This window comes from Panicum virgatum, chromosome 7K (genome assembly GCF_016808335.1).
Source record: "Panicum virgatum strain AP13 chromosome 7K, P.virgatum_v5, whole genome shotgun sequence".
Lineage (NCBI taxonomy): Eukaryota > Viridiplantae > Streptophyta > Magnoliopsida > Poales > Poaceae > Panicum > Panicum virgatum.
Window position 1 is genome coordinate 31,385,425 of NC_053142.1, and position 20,121 is coordinate 31,405,545.

The 20,121-nt window shown below is 48.0% G+C and overlaps 1 protein-coding gene and 1 pseudogene across 1 annotated transcript; both read right to left on the reverse strand.

Annotated features, from left to right (window-relative positions):
* Positions 1-3,070: 3,070 nt before the first annotated feature.
* LOC120640109 (aluminum-activated malate transporter 1-like) lies at positions 3,071-5,682 on the reverse strand. Its single transcript, XM_039915991.1, has 6 exons — positions 5,394-5,682; positions 4,989-5,129; positions 4,616-4,888; positions 4,094-4,206; positions 3,831-3,980; positions 3,071-3,718 (listed from the first exon to the last, which is right to left on the reverse strand). The coding sequence occupies exons 1-6, from the start codon at positions 5,680-5,682 to the stop codon at positions 3,359-3,361; spliced, it is 1,326 nt and encodes a 441-aa protein (XP_039771925.1). The 3' UTR covers positions 3,071-3,358.
* A 10,348-nt stretch (positions 5,683-16,030) lies between these two features.
* Positions 16,031-19,212, reverse strand: LOC120640110 (annotated as a pseudogene).
* Between the last annotated feature and the right edge of the window lie 909 nt (positions 19,213-20,121).

Sequence of the window (20,121 nt, forward strand, 5' to 3'; positions counted from 1 at the left end):
CTGACCAATGCCTGTACTTTGATGGAGTCTTGTTAGGGCTGTAATCCTGTAAGGAATGTGGCCTTTTTTTTTTTATTCTCCTATAACATTGTTCAAAAACTGTGTTTAGGTGGGAAAGGAAATAATAAAGTCTAGCTTGCTGTGGCTAGCTGAAGCAACAATGCTGAAAATAAAATATTCAGTAAAAGATAGAAAAGTCACATTATTGATTTAATGTTTCTTCTCAGTACCTTCAATTTCTTATGAAAATTGGAATTTGCTCTATCAAGGAAGTTGAACCACACTTTCAGTACTTGTCATATAATCTGATTACAGTCCTTAATCTTCAAATTTCATCAATCTTATGTAACAAAATTAGTATTAATGTGTAGTTGCAGGGGCTGTGGCTTATTTATCTGTGCTACATTTGATTTTTCCTTTTGTGCTATGCATATGAAAACTGTCCTTCAGAAAAGAAAACTCGTTAGGGTTACGAAAGTAGTGATGGGTCGGTACATCCCGCCTGTTATCTATTTCAATTTGTACAAAAAGAGACGAAGACATGAAAGTTGTAGAACTGAAATAGATCCAAGGTTCCTCACTGGCAGTGATGAATTTTTCTTGATTGTTGATTTGTGATAGTCTAGGAAGGTGATGTACAGTGTTCATCTTGCACAGTGTTCATCTTGCACAGTGTTCATCGATGTGTCCGGAGTATCGCCCATCTCTTTCAGCAGTACCCAGTAGCAAGAGCTTGTCGTAGAAGTTGCAATACATAGGCATTGTATCTAGGCTGCAAAAATTTGTTTCCCCAGACCCTTTCGAGAAGGTCCCAGTAGAGGTGGCTGGAAAGCCTTACTACCCTGTGTTGAAATTGGTTTTTGGTTTACCTGTAACATTCCTTTGAGGTGCAGTTTCCTGAGGTTGATGGTTCCAGCACAAAATACACGGGTCCTTAATCCTTATAGTTGGAGATGGGAACCTGCGTAATAACATGGGCAGCTTGTGCTCCAAAGATTAGTTCTATTCTGTGTGTGTCCCATTGCATAGTGTTTGGGAGCCATAGGCCCGCAACAATGTCTAGCAGGTGTCACCTTCTTGAACCCTAGATCACCAGAACCGTCCCATGATTTTAACAAGGAATTTATTTGTGAAGTGGAAATGGGACATGTATTAGACAGGGACAGATCGAAGAACATATTTGATGCAGGCAAGTCAGCCAGCATGGTCCAGTTTATTTTCCTTGACTGGTCAGTTTCGTTTTGAAAATTTATGGTATATAAACCCATAGGTGTTTCTTTTGGTCTCTTCGATTAATGAGCAGGGATGTCCTAGATGAATGGTTGTTGACTGTAAGTCCTTCGAAGGTTAAGTCTAGTGTTTTGGTCGATATTTCTCTGAAAAGGATGGAAGAATTGTTCCAGTTTGGGGTTTGTGCTGAGAGATTGCAGAAATCCTGCAAGATTTGACAGATGACGGTAACTTCTTGGATATCAGCCTTTCTTCAAATGATTAAGTCATCAGAAAACATCAGTGAGCGAATAGGATAATTGGGGTCTATAATGATACCAGAAATGATCGTCATGCAGGTCATGCCTGAGGCAGATGGACAGTTTCATTTATAATTATGAACCGACCCGATGACAAAAAAGGTGTGGCAAGTATGGACAACTTTCATTTGTCGAGTACGGATAACTTTTTTCTCTATTGGTGTTTTGTCCAATCTGGACTTTCATCTTCTTTTTTAATCGGCAGCTCTCCTGCTTGGTTTGTTTTTTTAAAAAAAAAGTATGGACAACTTTGTCGTATTCTCCTTTGGGAAGCGAACTGTCCATGGATTCGCCGTTTTCAATAAGGTAGCGATGACTAAAATGATATGGCAAGAGCGCACAACCTTGTCGTATTCCCCTTTGGGAAGCGAAGCCTCCATTGGTTGGCCATCAATAAAGATAGATAACGCGTGGGAAGCGAAGCCTTCATTGGTTGGCCATCAAATGAACATGAAACCCCTAACGTTGCAGATCCCTGCTGCCCTGCACTACGAAGGTCCATTCTATGCGATCAAATGCCTTAGATAGGTTAAGTTTGAGCATGAACCCTTTACATTTCCAGGAAGGGAGTCGGAATGAACTATTTCTTGGGCTATAATGATGTTGTTAGGGACATGTCTACCCTGAACAAAAGCATACCAGGAGTGGTGTATACTATGTGGTTGGGTAGATGACATTTGATTTTTTGGGATGAGAACAATGACAGTTTCAATAATGAGACCAGGGAGCTCGATCACCTGTGTTGTAGATTTGGTGACGATTAGTTCAATAACATCCTGTTTGATCCATTCCCATACTGATCTGTAGAAGGGCACTTTTAGTCCATCGGGTTCTAGTGATGCATCTCTCCTCATCTGTCGACTGTCGTAGTAGATTGTGCAATTCCTAGCAGAGTGTGCAATTCCCTGTTGGATGGAGGAAATTTATGGTTTGTTTTTTTGAAATGTGAATCTATTTGTTTCCTTAGCAATTTGGCATCAGTGGTTGGCAGTGCATAGCTAACTAATTGCTCAGTCAAATTTGCATGCTTTGCGCTGTTGCCGAATAAGTGACAGTCGATATATATGGTTATGACCTAAGTTCTGTCCTAAAAAGGGAAAGTTTGTACGTTTTCCTGGATAACTTGGAATTTAGTGGTTGACAGTGCAAAGTTCCACTAACTAATTTCTTCATATGTTGCACATTTTCCACGCTGTCTGCAACTGATGATTGACAATGGAATGCACTGGGATTTGTAGTGGTGCAGCCACTTCATCTTCATAAGGTCTCTTATGAGATTAATATTTGTTATGCTCTGAAGATTTCACACATATCTGTAACTTCAACATCACAGCTTCTCAGCGCTGATTTTCCAGGAGGACAAGGTGGAATTATGTTTCTCTTGGCTCAGCTGTTTCTTTGGTTCTACGCAACACATTGATAATACTCCCTCCGTTCCAAAATGTTGGTCGTTTTGACTTGTCTAGGTCCAGTCAAAACGACCTACATTTTGGAACGGAGCGATAGGTAGCACATTGTTCCTCCCTAATGTTTAGAGAAGAAGATTGTATTTCCTTTTTTTCTGTTGGGAAAAGCTAAGCTCTGATTCTCTGTACAGTTGTGCAGAGGCAGCAATATTTATTCAATTCAGCATCATAATTACTTCTATAAATCAAAGAATTAGCCATTTTCTTTATGCACGACATAGTATCGTACACCATTTATATATACTAGTTATAGTTATAGTTACATGTCCCATTTAGCAGAGGCTCCTGATGCGCATGTTCTCCATACAAAATACTGTACAGAACACCACCGGTCAGGCCCCACTGATGAAGGTCATCTGCTTCTCAGCTAGCTACATTGATGACCACATCCTTCTGAGTGTCTTCAGGGTCCTTGAACTGGGCAGCTCGCGCCAGGTTATCAACAGACTCTGCGATCTTCTTCGTCTGCGTGACCAGTTCCGACAGAAGAGACGCGATCACAGCGACGTGCATCACTTTGGCCAGATCCGCGTCCTGCGACAGTTCGGCCCTGAGGCCTTTCGCCGCTCTGATCGCCGCGGACATGTGAGTCCTGGCCGGGGACGGCGCGGTCATCGTCTGGATCGCCTCCGAGAGCTCCCGGAGCGCCTTGGCGGAGTTCAGGCTCATCTCGCCGCACGCCGTCCGAACCTTCAGGCAGAGCTCCATGTTCGCTTCAGGATACTGCGAGCAGGAAATTAAACAGGATGGTTGGATGGTGAGTGAACATGGTGAACGAATTCGTTCTGTAATCCTTTGATCGCCGAACGGGGCCGGATCATTAGCAGCCACCTACCTGAGATTTTGTGAGGGTGATGATGTAGGAGGCAAGAGCCTGCATCGAGGAAGCGCACTGGCGAGAAAGGGCGCCGAGCTTCTGGTACAGGCCCCATGGGTACCGGAAGTAGAAGTTGCCATGGCCGGGCTCCCACTTGGCAAAGTTGCACTGCAGTTTTGGAGTAAAAAACGGCTGCAATGGATCGTCGCAATCTTTGGATACAGGTGCATTACTGCTCAAGAATCAACATCGTAGTGCATTGCTGCTGCAGTGCTGCTTACCAAAGAGTCCTCGATGGCCTTGGAATTGAGGACGCTCTTGTACACCTGGAGGAAGGGCTTGCTCTCCAGATTCTCGCCTGGAGCGTTCTCCCTGAAGCATTCGGACTCGAGTCCTGCGCACAAGCATGCATACGGCTTTCAGTCTCACAGTCACAGCTCTGAAGTGAGTCTGTTTCGAGTACAGTGTGCTCTGTTTCCCTCTTTAGAAGTTATTAGTCTTAATTATTATGTTGTTACTGAATTTTGCTGCTAGCTGACTTCAATGCAATTCTGCACTGACTTAGCAGTTGGTTTATGGGGTCTGGGTTAAATTTGGCAGAAATTTGGTCAGCTTTTAATTTCTTCCTCGGGCTCGTATATATATTGTTAATGAATTTTGTCCCAATTAAAGTAGTACTGGATTATTAACACTACTAGTATACATCGTTGACATGGAATGCACAGGAATCCGATTCGTACGTTCTGCATATTCTAGTAGCCTTTTTGGATGGATCGGGTGGGATGATCGAGCACTGCACGTACCCTCGAGGAAATCGGCGAGCTTGTCGAGGTTGGCGGCGGCGAGGTTGTGGAGGTCCTCCCCGGCCCAGACCGGGCAGACGAAGATGGCGGTGAAGAGGCAGGTGGCGACGCCGATGGCGATGGTGGAGAAGCGCTGGTGCGCGAGGCGGATGAGCTCCTCGACGCGGTAGCTCGACACGGCCACCAGGCTGAAGGTGAGGATGAAGATGGTGACGCCGTAGTCGTACCGCGCCTTCACCTCCGGGATGAACCGCGAGAACGTCGCCGCCGACGCTGCAACGCCATCGCCATGGCCGGCCATGAGATCGATCGATCGATCAGACGCCTAATTATTAATTAAGCGATCGATGGGCAACTGGGCAATTGGACATACCTAGCAAGAAGACAAAGATGGCCAGCACGACGGGCTCGCCGTGGTTGCCGCAGAGGTAGGCCACCTTGTGCGCCCCGACGGCGATGAACCCGGCGAGCAGCGTCGCGAACGCCCTGTTCAGGCCCTTGATCAGCGTCCCACCTGCCGCACGCAGCACCGCAAACATTGCAGCGTAAGTGAAGCTTGGCAGCTTGCAAGCAGCAAGCTAGTGTGAATTGAACGAACGATTGGTAGGTAGGTTGTACGGCACGATGCACGTACGTACGACGTACGGCGGTACTTGTTGCCCGTGACTGACGATGATGCATTCATGATGAATTTTTTTGTCATCTACAAACCGCCACGTGCGTGCAGCCGTGCACAGGAGGATGGCCGCTTGTGCGCAATAATAACTCATCAACTCACCGACGGTGTACTCCATGACGACGACGACGGTGAGCACGGCCCACATGGTGGAGACGCCCCAGTTGTTGAAGATGGGGCGCACGTAGTAGAGCACGGACACCAGCGTGAGCGCCAGCCCCACCTTGAGCGAGTGCGCCACCCGCCGCGGGTCGTCCCGCGCGATCTTGCCCAGCTTCGCCCCGAACGCGGCGACCGCGCCCCGGACCTTGCCCGCCGCCGACACCAGCCCCGCCCCGCACCTCGCGCTCTCGCCGCCGGCGCCGCTCACCACCTGCTGGTGAACCTCCATGACTTAGAGAGCTAGCTCGGTGATGAATCGGCAAGGGTAGCAGCCAGTGCAATGTGGGTGCCGGCCCGGGGGATGGAGGTGGGGTGGCTTATATAAGCGGACGGAGCCGGGGAGGAGGACAGGGACAGCGCCAGGCGGCGGCGGCGCGGCAGCTTGGGGATATAATGGGATACCGGAATGCGGCGGACAGAGAGGATAGTGGAGACAAAAGCATACGCCTGCAGCCTGCTGCCGTGCACGCAGGCCTTTCTGCTGTGAATGCGACTCGCGGCGATACTGCTGGTGCCCTTTTCAACTGGTCGCCGGTGGTTTGCTGCCTCTCCGTTTCCTGCTCGATCGATCGATCCACTGCTTGAACAAGTCGATCGAATGAAGAGGCCAGTGATCCGATGAGGAGAGATCGATGTGTGCAGCTAGCAATCTAGATTCTCCATGGAATGATCTAGATAGTTTGGTCGACGGCTATCGCCATTAGCAGTGCCATTCAGTTTCCCCACTGCATCATGCTTCTGCTGATTTGTGCTGTTGGCGAGGACTCGCCGGCCGGTGGAGCGTGGCAGCATCGCATAGAACTGGATGGTTCACATGCCTTTTGTTAATCGATCAGTAGTTTAACGCAAATGATGATGATCTCTCGATCTAGTTTTCAAAACAAAAAAAAAGGTCTCGATCTCTGCCTTTTGATCTGTATGTTCGCAGTTGGGACGACATGCACTGTCGGACGACCGAGCAGGTAAAATCCGTCTTGATCTTGGCCTGCTTCATCAGCGGCACGACGACGCAGGCATGAGCGCATCATGCAGGACTGGCCTGGACTGCACCGCTCCTATATACGATCGATGACCCATGCATGATCTGCAGACCAGGCGACATCACACCCCCTCTGACTTTTGACAAAGCGACAAATAAAGGTGGGCGGCGCTAGAGCTTTCTCTCTCTTTCTTTTTTTTCTCTCTAAAAAATGGCGTCGTCTTCTAATATAATAAGCCATTAATTAATTTGGTGCTGTGTAAAGCATTGTAGGCTACTAATAGCTAAGCCGGTGCAACATTAAGAAAAAAAAAGCCCCAAAAGAAAACCGCGTGAGGTGTTGGATTGCTGGGTATCCATGTCTCTATACTGCCAGTACTAGCTATGAGACGTGGCATGGCTTATCAGTCTGCAGCCTAGGACCATTTATTTATCTTTATTTTCTTTGTCACACTTCATAATATATATAATCCCAACAAAATCCTACTCCAAGCACGCACATCTATAACATCTTATCAACAACAACTTGTTCAATGCATTTGGACAAAAAAGAAAATCTAACAATAATCTATCATCTGCAGGCCATCATCCTTCGCCTGAACCCCTTTAGTTTCTTCACCGTTAAGCGGCCGACCGCCACCACCACCCGTGCTCTCTCTTTGCCTCGTGTACGTGTACGTATCCCCTTGCGCCTCCACATCGTCCTGCACTGCTTGCTTGGGCAACCTGTCGCCGTCCAGGTGTAGACTGATCCACCCAGGGTTTCAAGCAAATTCAACGCGCGCGACGGTGACTCTTCTTGTGTGTCTGTCACCGTCTCCGAACCGATCCGTCACTGTACACACAGCTCATAGAGCAGTACAGGGTCTACTGCAGGGTAACACTATCGCTGCCTTTCCTTTTCTTTTTCCTGATGCTGCAAGAATCGCTGCAATGCAAGCGAGCCGAGCTACGACGTTGCCGGGGAATAAATTAAAGCGCAAATAAGCCTTTAGGATTAATTGACATGCACGCACACACTACTGTGACACTGACACACAGGAAGCACAGACAGAGTCCGGAGCTGCTTGCTTTCCGATCGACGACGAGCGGTTCAGGAAGAAGCAGCAGCAGGGCCTTCAATTTTGCTCTCCATTTTATTTATCCGCTTCACCTCTCGTGTCTCCGATCCTCATCCTGTCGTTTTTCGATCGGTCTCATCACGTCCTCGCGATCTTATTGAAGTAGTACGACGAGGGACGAGTTCGATCGTCGTAGCGGCATCGATCCGAGAACAAGCTAAGCACAGGGAGAATCGAACAAGAACGTCAGGGAGGATAGCCGTTCCGTCAGGGTCATCCAGGACACGGCATTTGTGCAACATGCATGGAAGCAGAATAATCCAAGAACATGTGCTGCTAGTATTCTCTCATCAGGAGAGTAGCATTGCGTTGTGTTGCGTTGCATGCAGTCCTGGCCGATGGCCTCCAATCGAGGGCCCCGGCCCCCTGCTAGCAGAGATCTCGCCAAGTGGATGCATGGATGGGCAGTGTCTAAAGCGAAATCATCACCACATCGCGTATTCACCATTCACTCCTAGATAGCTTCCCCCGGCCCCTTTCTTTTCCCCCACATCCCATCCCAAGATTCCAGCAAGTGCGTAGCTAGCTAGATCGCCGAGAAAGTGGCAGCAGATGACAGGCACAGGCCAGCGGATCGACCGGTGATATGCGCACACCGATCGGCGGCATCTGCGAAGCAACGTTTCTGCCTCGCATGTGCATGGGCACAGCTAAGCTGCTGCTAAACCCTAGCTAGTTAGCCAGCGTCGTCGTCCGGCCCTCCTCGACGTGCGATAGTGGAAGTGGAAGAAGCATGGAGAACGACCGTAGTGGAGTGGCCCTTTTGGTGCAGGAAAGGAAGCCTTTTGGACGCTCAGGGCCGGCCCTGGGGCAGTGCGCAAGGTGCGACCGCACCGGGCCTCCGAAAATCAGGGGCCTCCAAAAATTACTATGCTAAGAGATCTGTTAAATCACAAGTTACACTTGTGCTCGAGAGCTAACTCATTTAGGTGCTGAAATGGCCCAGATCATCCAAATATTTGGCATGATCCTCTCCCAGACTTTTATAATTTGTATTGTTGGGTATGATATCTCTATCTAGTTGGATGAATAAAGTAACGAGCTGTTTTGGGATAAAAAAGTTACAAGTGCCATCAAAGCCCAATTGCAGGTTTACATAGATAGTAGGCCTAATAGAGAGGAATCAATTGACAACTCATCCACCATCTACCAATTGCACGCCTTAATGCATCCTTGACTTCCTCGCGAGATGTCACCGCATTCTACAGATCACCGATTCACCGCCTCCTTGTTATACCCAATTGCCAATTTGACTTCTTCTATTTTTATGGTAAATGGGGCCTCCATTTTTTTCTTGCACCGGGCCACCAAAAAGTCAGGGCCGGCCCTGTGGACGCTGCTAGTGCTCGTCTCTGACTTCACCTCGGGATATTGTTGGACCAAGCTAGATCATGCGGTCATGGCGTGCGCTCACCGTACACGCTCTGTCCTGCGACCGAGCTCCGTCCTCGTAGTTGTCGGGGTGGGTCGTTTTCGCCGCAGGATTCTTGTTCCTGTGGCTTGCCTTCCGGTCGACGTCTCTTTCTGCCCGCCATTGCTCGCTCTATTTTTTTTAGATTACATAGTACAACTTAAACATTTACAAGGGAGAACTCTGCACCTTTCGGCATATTAATGTCAATTTATTTTATTCTAGCCTTCGTTCGCTGCACCTTCCAAACTTCGAGTAACTCAAATTTTGTTTGTAGGCGCTGCATGTATGTTGCCATAGGTGGCTTCCATGCATGCAAGTATACCAAGTCAGCTACGTTTTTCTTTTCTCTTCACGTCACCAACCATGTGCACTCTTATCAAGCGCACAATATATATACTCCCTCCATATAGGATTTAGATGTCGTTTTGGACAAGATTTGAGTCAAACATTAGGAATATAAATCATGAATAACTTTTAAGTTATTGAGTTTGGAAAAGTAAAAATTGTATGAATAAATTTGTCTTAAGAAACACTTTCATAAAAATATACATATATCACTTTTCAACAAATATTTTTATAAAAATAAGCAGTTAAAGTTATACTTTGAAGACCGTGTTGCTGTCCTAAACGTCATCTATTTCCTATATGGAAGGAGTATAGCTGCATCAATGGTCCCAAGCTATATATGTTGACTTCCCACCTGCTCCTGCTCTAGGTCCACTGCACTTATAGTTGATTTTAGCGACCTCTTATCATCGTCGATCTCCTTATCATTTTTCTCTTTTTTTCTCACCTATGATGAAATATCGAGAGTCAACGAACCGCCGAATACGACAAGGTCTCCTTTTATAGCTGATTTCCTCACCCTAGCAAAAAAAAGAGAAAATCTAGAATTCGGTTGTAGGCTTGTATCCACCATGGAGGCGGGTGTCCGTTACCTTTCAAACCGGCCAATCGAGGATTTGTAGGGTCAATCTAGTCTCTTGTCGTATGCACTTCCGTACCGGTACACCCAGTCATGTACGTTTTCTCTTCACCACACACCAGCGATACACGCACAAGCCAAATGTACAACATAAATACAGCTTTATCAATATAGTTCCAAGACTTCCAACCCGCTTGATCTCTAGGGCCGCTCTAGTTCTCATTGATTTTAGCAGCTCCTTATCATTGTCTCTTTTTAATTAATTCTATAGCAATAACGCCAAGAGTCACCCATCTACCGAATATGATAGACTCGCCTTTTATAGCCGATCATCCCACCCTTGGGTTGAAACCGCCATGTGACAGGCTCAAGGGAATGAATGGGTCAATAAGGGTTTCATATAATTTTGCCCGTTACATTTCAATAGTATCCATTTGAGCCCCTCCAAATTTTTTGTAGGGTCAATTTAGTCTCATGTATGCCGTGCGCAACTTCTGTGCAAGTGTACCAAGCCAGCTGTGTTTTCTCTTCAATGCATCAACCACAAGCATGCATGCCAAGTGCACAACACACATATAGCTGAAAGGATAACCCCAAGATGTGTTGACTTCCCACCCGCTCGATATATAGGGTGGTAGGGCCACACTAGCTTTAATTTGATTGATTTTAGCAGCATCGTGTCGATCGGGGGCGAAGCCAGACGATTGTGCCACCGGGGTCGGCTCCATTAGGACGTCGGGGTCGAATGCAGAGATCTACAGTAGTTTACGTGGAGTTTCACAGATGATTGTGGCTGCCATGGGAGCTAGGGGTTCCAAGAGAACGGATGGGTTGCATCTTTGACAAATGGTACAAAACTAGGGCAAAAGACGTATGCATTGTGTGTGCTTGCATTGTTAGGTTAGGTCAGACTACAGTAGTGCCTTTAATTTGTAAATAAACTAATAAGCAAATGCGGCGTTGCATCCCGGTAAACGATCTACAGGTAGAGGCCCATATATAGGAATAATCTAGCTAGCTAGATATGCCACGACTGTTTCATCTCCAAAAAAAAAAAGATGCCATGACTGTTGGCCTGCTTTTCTCCTCGGCAAGAGCCAAGAGAAGTAGAGAACAGCTCGCTGGATCGGCGCCGGCCGCCGAGTGTTGCTGACAGATTATTCTCGCGTCGATGAGGAATCCGCTGCTGTTGCGTGTCCGGCTGGTCCTCGCAGCCGCGCACTAGCAATGCAACCAGATCGACCGGGACCGTACCGTGCATGGTACGGAAGGCCCGTACTTTGGCCGAGGAAAATTTAAAGGAGAGGCGCCGCCGCGCCGACAGGAACGTGTGGCTCGTGGTACGGAACGGAAGGGTGGATGAGAGTCCAACACCAACTCGAGCACCAACTCCCTCCCTCCGGGGCTCCGGCCGACCCCTCGATCTGTCCCTATCTCTCATCTCGTCGTCGTCATCACCAGGTGGTTGGATTATTGGAGCTCTGTGACGGACATGGGGCCGGTTTCGCGTTCGAATTTGTTTATCGCGAGCAACTCAGTCAGCCACAGGTCGCCAGATCATGCATGCCGATGCGTTGCTGTTCCTTTTCTCTCTGGAATCTGAGCAAGACCCTTGGAAAGGACCAGCCTGTACGTGGAGCACAACGCGACGAACGACAGTCTCTGTGAGCCGTAGGCGTCAAGTCCGGCGGCGTCCTTGATCGCCTACGTTCAGCTTCAGAGATGCCATATGCTTCTTCAGTGCGATCGCGGCGGAGTATGGAGTATCTGCTTGCTGTTCTGCTATGGCTGAGATCTATACTGTCCGATCCTGATGGCAGCGGGCTCCGCGCCGGAAAAAAAATCCAATCCAATCCATGGCGGTGCGTCCCCACGCCGGCGTCGCGTGGGCATCCGCCGCGTTGCGGTCACAAAGTACGTACAGGTACAGCCCTCATCTGCTGTGGCCGCCGGCATGACGTTGACTTGGGCGGCCTAGAGGTTGCTCGAGAGGTGTCCCCGCCGCCGCATGCCGTGCCGTCTTCCCCGACGCCGGCGAGCACGGAACTCCGGCCTTCGGAGAGACGTGATTGCAGCCCGGTGCGCAGCGTGCCCCGGCCCTTACCCACTGACCCGCGCTGGTCACTTCTTCATTTTTCCGCGGGCCGCATATATGACCAAAAGGGCGGCGACAGTTTTCTCATGTTTGGGCTGGCGCTATACATCATCATCTTCAGGCCCGCTAAGTAGCAAATATTATTTTCCTTACCTTTATTTTATCGCAGCTAAGGCGTGGCTCGATTTTCCGACTGGCCCAGTAAAGAAAAAAAATTAAATAATAATATCTTTTATAATTATCTTTTATTTTATTGCATCCATCCTAAATTTAGCAACTTTTTGACTTGATCAAAGTCAAATATTTTTATTATTGAATAATAGTATCTTTAAAAATAATTAATTTTAAAAAGAAAATATTACATTTATGATAGTTTGTTTCATTTTGAATCAAACAATATCCTTTTTATGTTGCAATCTTTATGATTTTTGTACTATCCAGAGTCAAAGTTTAAAATTTGACTTGGAAAAAAGTCTAAAAATAGCTGTATTCTGAAACAGAGGGAGTACCCTTTTAGCCAAAGCATGAAGTCGTCTTGCATAAAAAATGCATTGAAGTATTTTTCTAACCTAGGCCTAAGTATTCTGGAAGGTCCTGCCCAAGCTTAAGGAAAGGGCTTCACTAAACAGATACCCATTAAAAGAAAATGATGGTATTTCAGTTTTCAATTAAGTTAAGCTTAATCTCGACCAAATTTATTGATTAAAACGTACAATACTGAATAAATGCACAATAGAGAGTTGTAACCGATGTGTAATGTGAAATATTGTTGGATTTAAAGACCATGGTCGCCGGGTAATTGGGTCGCCACATTTTTTGCTTTTTAACCCTTCTTATAAAAAATTTCACAAATAGATCTCTAGAGAAACGAATTGCGTTTTGAACCAAGAGGTCGACGCCATAACTCATGGCGCCGAGGTATAACATCTCGACGCCGAGATATTTGCTGCCGTGCTGAGCTGGCGCCAACGTGGCAGTTAGCTCGGCGTCATAAGCTATAGCGCTGATGGGCCTGCTGTATTCTATGCTGACTGCCCCCTTACATGCCGCTCACTGGGTGGGTGCGGGCGCATGAGCCGAAGGGGGCGCGGGAAACGCAACATAGCTGTACACCTAGGGAGTAGATAAATATCTTTTCTTTTTATCGTTGATTGCAGCTGATGAATCGATGCAAAGATATGCATCGACTCTTCTCTTTCCTATATGATTCAAGGTGCTTGAACCCTAACTCTAACTATATGATTCGACTCCTCTAACTACGGACGATGTACCGGTTTGCTTTTCTCAGTGGAGAAGCCTAAACCCTGAGAAGCCTGACGCACAGGCACAGCACAAGCGGCGTGCAGGTCTAGACCGGCCTCCTCGATTGCGTCAGACCTCGAACCCTGTGCTGCTTTGTTTTAAACTCGCGCTGTGGGATCGAATTACTGGAAACAGGAGCCCCGGAACCTAGGTTGTGCTGTGGGCGCGTGAAACGAAGCTTCGCGTTTAAGGCCATGTTTAGTTGAGGGACTTTTTCATAAGTCTTTGGAATTTCTGGGACTAAAAATTCAAACAGGGAGAATTATTTTGGGCTAAAAGTCTGTTGGAGGTTAAAACTGTAGAAGTCCCTCAAGATGAGCTTTTTAGAACTTTTAGACTCCGATTCCACCCTGCCCCTGCCTCTGCCCCTGGGTCCACATGTGACCCCTACCCTTGCCCCTGGGTCCACACCCACCGCTCCCCCGTGACCCTCTCCTGGCGGCTTCCCCCTGCCCCCCTCCCGATCCATGCCGCCGGCAGCGCCGCCTGCGCTGCGCGCCCGCCCGCAGCGCTGCCCGCGCAAGCCACCCGCCGTCGCCCCCGCTGTACCCGGTTGTGCCGGCGGCCGTGCTCGGCTGGGTGCATGCTTGCATGGCCCAGGGAGGGTTCGGCCGCCCGCAGATCCCGCACGGAGCTCGTTCCAGGTGCATGCATGCAAGGGGTATTTGGGTTCTTTTATCACTGTAATTATTGATCTCTAGTCCCTTTTAGTCCCTCAACCAAATAAGGAGAAACTTTTTATTTTAGCTCAGGGACTTCAGTTAGCCCTGGGACAGTTGGGAACCAAACATGGTCTAAAGGCATGTACAATGGTGATTAATGCATCATCTTTATCCGGTTAATTGCGATTATTAAGAGTCATTAATTGACGAACCGTAGGGTGCCGTTGTCTCGCGAGACGACGGCCTGGGCTCGTGGCCCGAGCGGAAATCGTCGGCTCGTCGCCCGTTGTATGGGTCATCGGCGACTCAGCGACGAGGAGGCTTGATCCGCTGCTCCCCGGCCCGATTTGGCCGGCAGAAGCGCGCGCAAATCCTCATGTGGTGGCAAACTCCCGCGCACTGGCGCTCTCTCCCCCTTCCAAACACGGCGGAGCAGAGGGAGGTAGCGCCATGGGGTCGGAGCAGCAATCCGCGGCAGTATGCACTGAATACATCTGAAACATCTGGCTTGGGCATCCAATTGTGCTTCTCCTGTTTGGCTTGGGCATCCAATTGTTGTAATGCATCCAATTGTGCTTCTCCTGTTTGTCTTGAGCAGTATGCACTAACCTTCAGTTTTTTTTTATGCGAGTTGTGCATCCAACTGTCTATGTGAGATCCGCATTTGTTGAGGACATGTCAATTTTTTTGTCCACAAAGTGAATGTCCGAACTAGTCTGAGTTTGTCTCTGAATGTCTGAATGTTTGTCTGCACTTTCAGTTTGCCCCAGTTTCAGATTTTCAGCAACTGCTTCTTGTTAAAATGTTTAGTGATGGGAAATTGTTTCAGAAATGTGGTTCATGAACTTGGTCCCATAAATTAATGTCTGCAGAAAACTGAATCTTGTGTGGCCGATGCATACAAGGCATGGGTGGCCGATGCAACAAGCCTTGTATCAAAAAGACCTCAAGTAAACACTGCATGTTACAGATTCTTTTTGATTCAATCATCCATTTGATTTATTTGTATCCACAAATAATTTTTCCATGTATGTCACAAATCAATACACAAAAATTCATTTCACATGTTTGATCACCATGTTTCATGTGCCTAAAAATATATTAAATAGCTTGTAGACAGCCACACAGATACACTATTGTATTGTACAGTTTGTCTGTTCTGTTGACTGCGTGCGCTATTCTAGCCACGTACAGACGACAGCCGTCTAACTATTATAATGCTGACCGCAGCGCCGAGCGTTCCCTGAGCGTTTTTAATCTTTCATCTTGCGGCCTTGGCGACAATTCCCAGGGACAGACAGATGGGAGAGCGTGCTGCGAGTCTAGCGCGTGCGCGCTGTTTTCTCCACCGTTCTGTGAATAAACAAAGCCCTTCTCGCTGGCTCGGAGATACTTCGTTGGAGGAGGCCTAACAGGGGATTCGGTCCCAAACCTCGGCGCCATGGCAGATGGCGTCCAGCTCGGCGCCACCTCGGGCGCCACTAGCTGCGGCGCCGAGGTGGCTGCCACATCGGCACCAGCTCAGTGCAGGGACAAATATCTCGGCGCCGAGATGTGTTATCTCGGCGGGGCGCCGATCTCCTGGGTCTAGAAACACAATTCGTTTTTTAAGGGTCTATTTGTTAAAATCTTTCGTGAAAAGGGTTAAAAAGCAAAAAAAATGCGGAATTGGGTCATACCATACCGCTGCATGCTCTATCAAGAATATGAAAACTTCCCTTGGTTACACCTCCAAATAATTGAAGACTACTACATAATTTTAGCAAACTATACAAGAGATGTTTCTTTTTTGTTTCGGCTTGCAATGGAAGCGAGCTTGGCTGAACCACTGCTCACCGCTACCTAGAATGTCGGATCTGCCCTTATAATACAAATTGCTAGGGTACATTCAAATAATTTACGGTCAGAGAGTTCAGTACATCACATATATGATGTTCCCTGTCATTCGTATGATAAATGTGTGCCTTTATTTTCTAACTCCTAATAACAAAGAACGACGAATAATTCGCCGCAAAAAGAAGATGCAGAACATAATGATTAATAGACTCATATCAAGTCCGTAAAACGATCGCCGGCGTATCAATCCTCTACGTTGACAACCACAGCATGTCCGGTCCTTTCAGTCTTCTCGAAGCGGGCGAGCCGTGCAAGATCTTCAACAGCTTCTGAAATTCTTTCGATCTGAGTAACTATGTCCGAGAGAAGAGACACAATGGCGGCGACGTGCATTGCCTGCAGCAGAGCCGCATCCTCTGACAACTCGGCCATGAAATCACTCGCCGTCGTTGTTCCGATGGCTGCAGGCATGTCGTCGTTGGGCGGAGACGGTGTGGTCATCGTCCTCACCGCCGACGAGAGCTCCCTGAGCGCCCTTGCGGAGCGCGAGCTCATCGCACCGCATGCTGCTCCAACTTTTACACAGAGATCTGGATTGGCTTCAGGAGACTGTAACAAAAAAATAAATGCTGTTGCTGTTGGTGTATCAGAGATGCTTACGTACACTTATGTACACTCATCTCTGTGAATACACGAACGCATGCCTCGATAAAATCAGCAGATACATACTTGAGATTTTTTCAAGGTTACAACATAGGATGCAAAGAGCCTCCATGGAAGAAGCACATTGGCGGCAGAGGACGCCGATCTTCTGGTACTGGCTCCACGGGTGATGGAAGCGGAATTTGCCGTGAACAGGCTCCCACCTGGCGAGAGCGCACTGCAGTGTTCCGACAGACACTAGTATTATTCACTCCGTTTGGCAGTTAGCTCATGCTCCAGTCCAATAGTATTTTCCTCTCACACCATTCCAGCCACCAGCTCCAGCTCCAGCTCCAGCCAGCCCAACAGTATTTTTCTCTCACACCATTCCAGCTCTAGCCTGCCGAACGCAGTAATTTTTTTTGAAGAGAACGGCAAGAGATTTGCCGTAATTTTTATTATGAGAAAAAAAATAAAGATATACAAACACACTTTCAACTCAACAATTCAACTCAACACAACTCGACACAACTGAAAACTTTAAAGAAAACAAAAAGCTCCTTGTAAACACTAGCAAAACTGCTAAACAAAGAAACCACATAACAACTAGGGGGTGGTCAAGAGCTTCTTTTTAGACCGGTGGCTGCTTGATGAAGATGAATGTCTTCTTTGATAAGGTATGCCACATCAACAACTTCTTTCGACTCTTGTTGAAAAATTCGTCGATTGCACTCATTCCAAATATTCCACCAAAAATACATCATGAGGCCATCAAAGGCGGGGTTTTGTTCCTTATTAAAAACTTTTCGGCACATTTTCCACCATCGGTAAACTGTGCTTGTTGAGCTACTGGGCGGCAGTTGTTGAAGATCAAACCATCTGACTACATGTGTCCAAACTGCACTTGTATAAGGGCAATCCTTGCAAAGATGAGCAGGCGTTTCAGGTGCGGAGTTGCACAATTTGCACAATGGATCATGTGGCCATCCTCTTCTCTCTAAATTATCTGCAGTGAGTATCTTACGGTGGAGGAGGATCCATGCAAAGATTTTGCATTTTGGTTCAGCTTTTGCCTTCCAAATTGGGGTGATCGACATTTTTTTTAAAATGGCCCATGAATTGAATGCGGTAAGCGCTGCTTGTGGTGTATTCCCCATTTGTTGTCCATCTCCAAATGATCTCGTCATCAGCACCTTCATCTCGTGGCAACAATCTAATTTCCTGCCAAAGAGTTACAAATTCATGTATCTCCTCGCTAGTCAGGAGGGGGCATACATGTGAAACCCAATTGTTGTTCTGTAGCGCTTTAAGAACTGTCACATTTTTTCTTTTAACCTTCAAGAAAAGACTGGGGGCTATATTTTTCGGGGCTGTCCCATTGATCCAACTTGAGTGCCAAAAACTTGTCTTGTCTCCTCTTCCAACTGTGACTATCGTTGAGGCGTTAAAAAGATCTCTATCCATGTTGTCACAAGGTATGTCCAGTCTTGCCCAAGGACAGACACTAGTATTATCATTGGAACATAGTGTCGATCTGGTGACTTTTGTTTTGTTTGCATATGTGCTTTGATGTTCAACACAAACAGAGACTTACCAATGTGTCCTCTGCTGCCTTGGAATTCAGGACACCCTTGTACACCTGAAGAAAGGCTCTGCCTTCTAGTTTCTCACATGGGTTCTCCTCCCCAAAGCATTCAGACTCCATTCCTGCGTACATGAGTAGCTAGCAGTTGTCAGTCTCCCCGAAACTCCAGAAGAGAGACCAATTTTTTTTCTTCAGTAAATGAGTTCTTCCCACACAATTATTAGCTAGTAGATGATAAATTTCCGGGCCGTACGGTTGGCACCTTCAAGGAACTCCGCCAGGTTGTCGAGGTTGGCGGCGGCGAGGTTGCGGAGGTCCTCGCCGGCCCAGACCGGGAAGACGAAGACGGTGGCGAAGAGGCAGGTGGCGACGCCGACGGCGATGGTGGTGACGCGCTCGTGCGCGAACTCGACGAGGTCCTCCACGCGGTAGCTCGACACGGTCACCAGCGCGAAGGTCAGGATGAAGATGAGCACGCCGTAGTCGTACCTCGCCTTCACCACCGGGACGAACCGCGAGAACGTCGCCGCCGACGCTGCAGATCAATCAAGCCACCATGAACCAAACCATATACGTGCCACATATCATGAAAGAGCGACGACGCAGGCAGATGATGATGGCGAGTCTTGGGTTGATGATCGAGTAGTGTATTCAGTTACCTACTAAGAAGACGAACACGGCGAGCAGCACCGGCTCCCCGTCTTCACCGCAGAGGCGCGCCACCAGGTGCGCCCCGACGGCGAGGGAGCCGGCAGCCAGCGTGGCGAGGACTCGGCACATGCCTTTACTCAGCGTGGCGCCTGTTGCATAACACAAGCAACGCACGCTCACGTCAGGTGATCGAGCTGCACGTCCATGTGCGTGACCTAACATACCGACGGTGAACTCCATGACGAAGACGACGGTGATGACGGTCCAGATGGTGGAGTGTGGAGTCCCCCCAGCCGTTGTACAGCGGCGTGACGAAGTAGAACACGGACACCAGGGTGAGCGCCAGCCCGACCTTGAGCGAGTGCGCCACCCGCCGCGGGTCGTCCCGCGCGATCCTCGCAAGCTTCCCGGCGAGCCCGGCGACCGCGCGCCCGAGCCCGTCGGACGCCGAGCGGAGCCGGTCCCGGCAGCTCGCCAGGAACCCGGCGTTGCTCTCGCCGCCGCCGCCATTGTTGATCTCCTCCGTCGTCTGAGCTGCTGGCTCCATGGCGCCCTCCAAAGCCGTGGACGCTAGGTGGATTCTCGCGTGCAGTGTTGTGCAAATGGGAGGCTACCTACTGCTAGATGTTGATGCAAACGGCTGGCGTTTTATGGTGCTTGGGAATGTCAAGAATAGCTGAAGGCTCCAGATTCAATGGTTAATTAAAAAGTGAAACAAACCAGGTACAGAAACCTAAAATGAAATGTCAGTCTTGCTGTGCTCACACATTTCAAAGTCGACAACATGTACTTCAGAATAGGACGGCGAAAGTTTTGGCAACTCTCCATGACGTGAAGGACAATAGGGACATACTTGCATATATGTATATATTTTTGGAATGCATTCAACAGATTTGGTGTGCACATATTCTTACATGTACGTTTTGCAATCGGCATCCATTTATAGCAACTTTGACGAACTTTCTGTACACGCGCGAAAATTTGTCCTACTGAATTCTTGTTTAATCTGCAAATTAGTCACGTGCCTTTCTTCCGCGTCCTGGCACTAGGGTGGGCGCTAGGTGACGACTACTTGTGCATGAGTAGGGTGCTCCATCTCGATGGAGCTTCTTGTGCACGTCTAGAAGCTGTGCAATGTGTAGCATATAGTAAGCGAGGCACTGTATGTGTGTTCCTGTAACCGGTAGCGAAACAGAAATATTTGAATTCATGATTAGAACGAAATGAGCCGAAACTGAAAGGTATGTAACCGTACCTTCTAGTATATGTGCGGCGGTGGCGTTCAGAGTCCAATATTCAGGTTGCAGCAGCTTTCATATTCTCATGAACTCTGGTTAAAACTGGCAGCACTAGAAACAACTGCTAAGATTGAGCTGGGATGCTCAAAGTCCTTGCTGGCAGGCCAACAAAGTTCACAGTGTTTGGCAGTAGTGGGCTAGTGGCAAATGGATTTCTG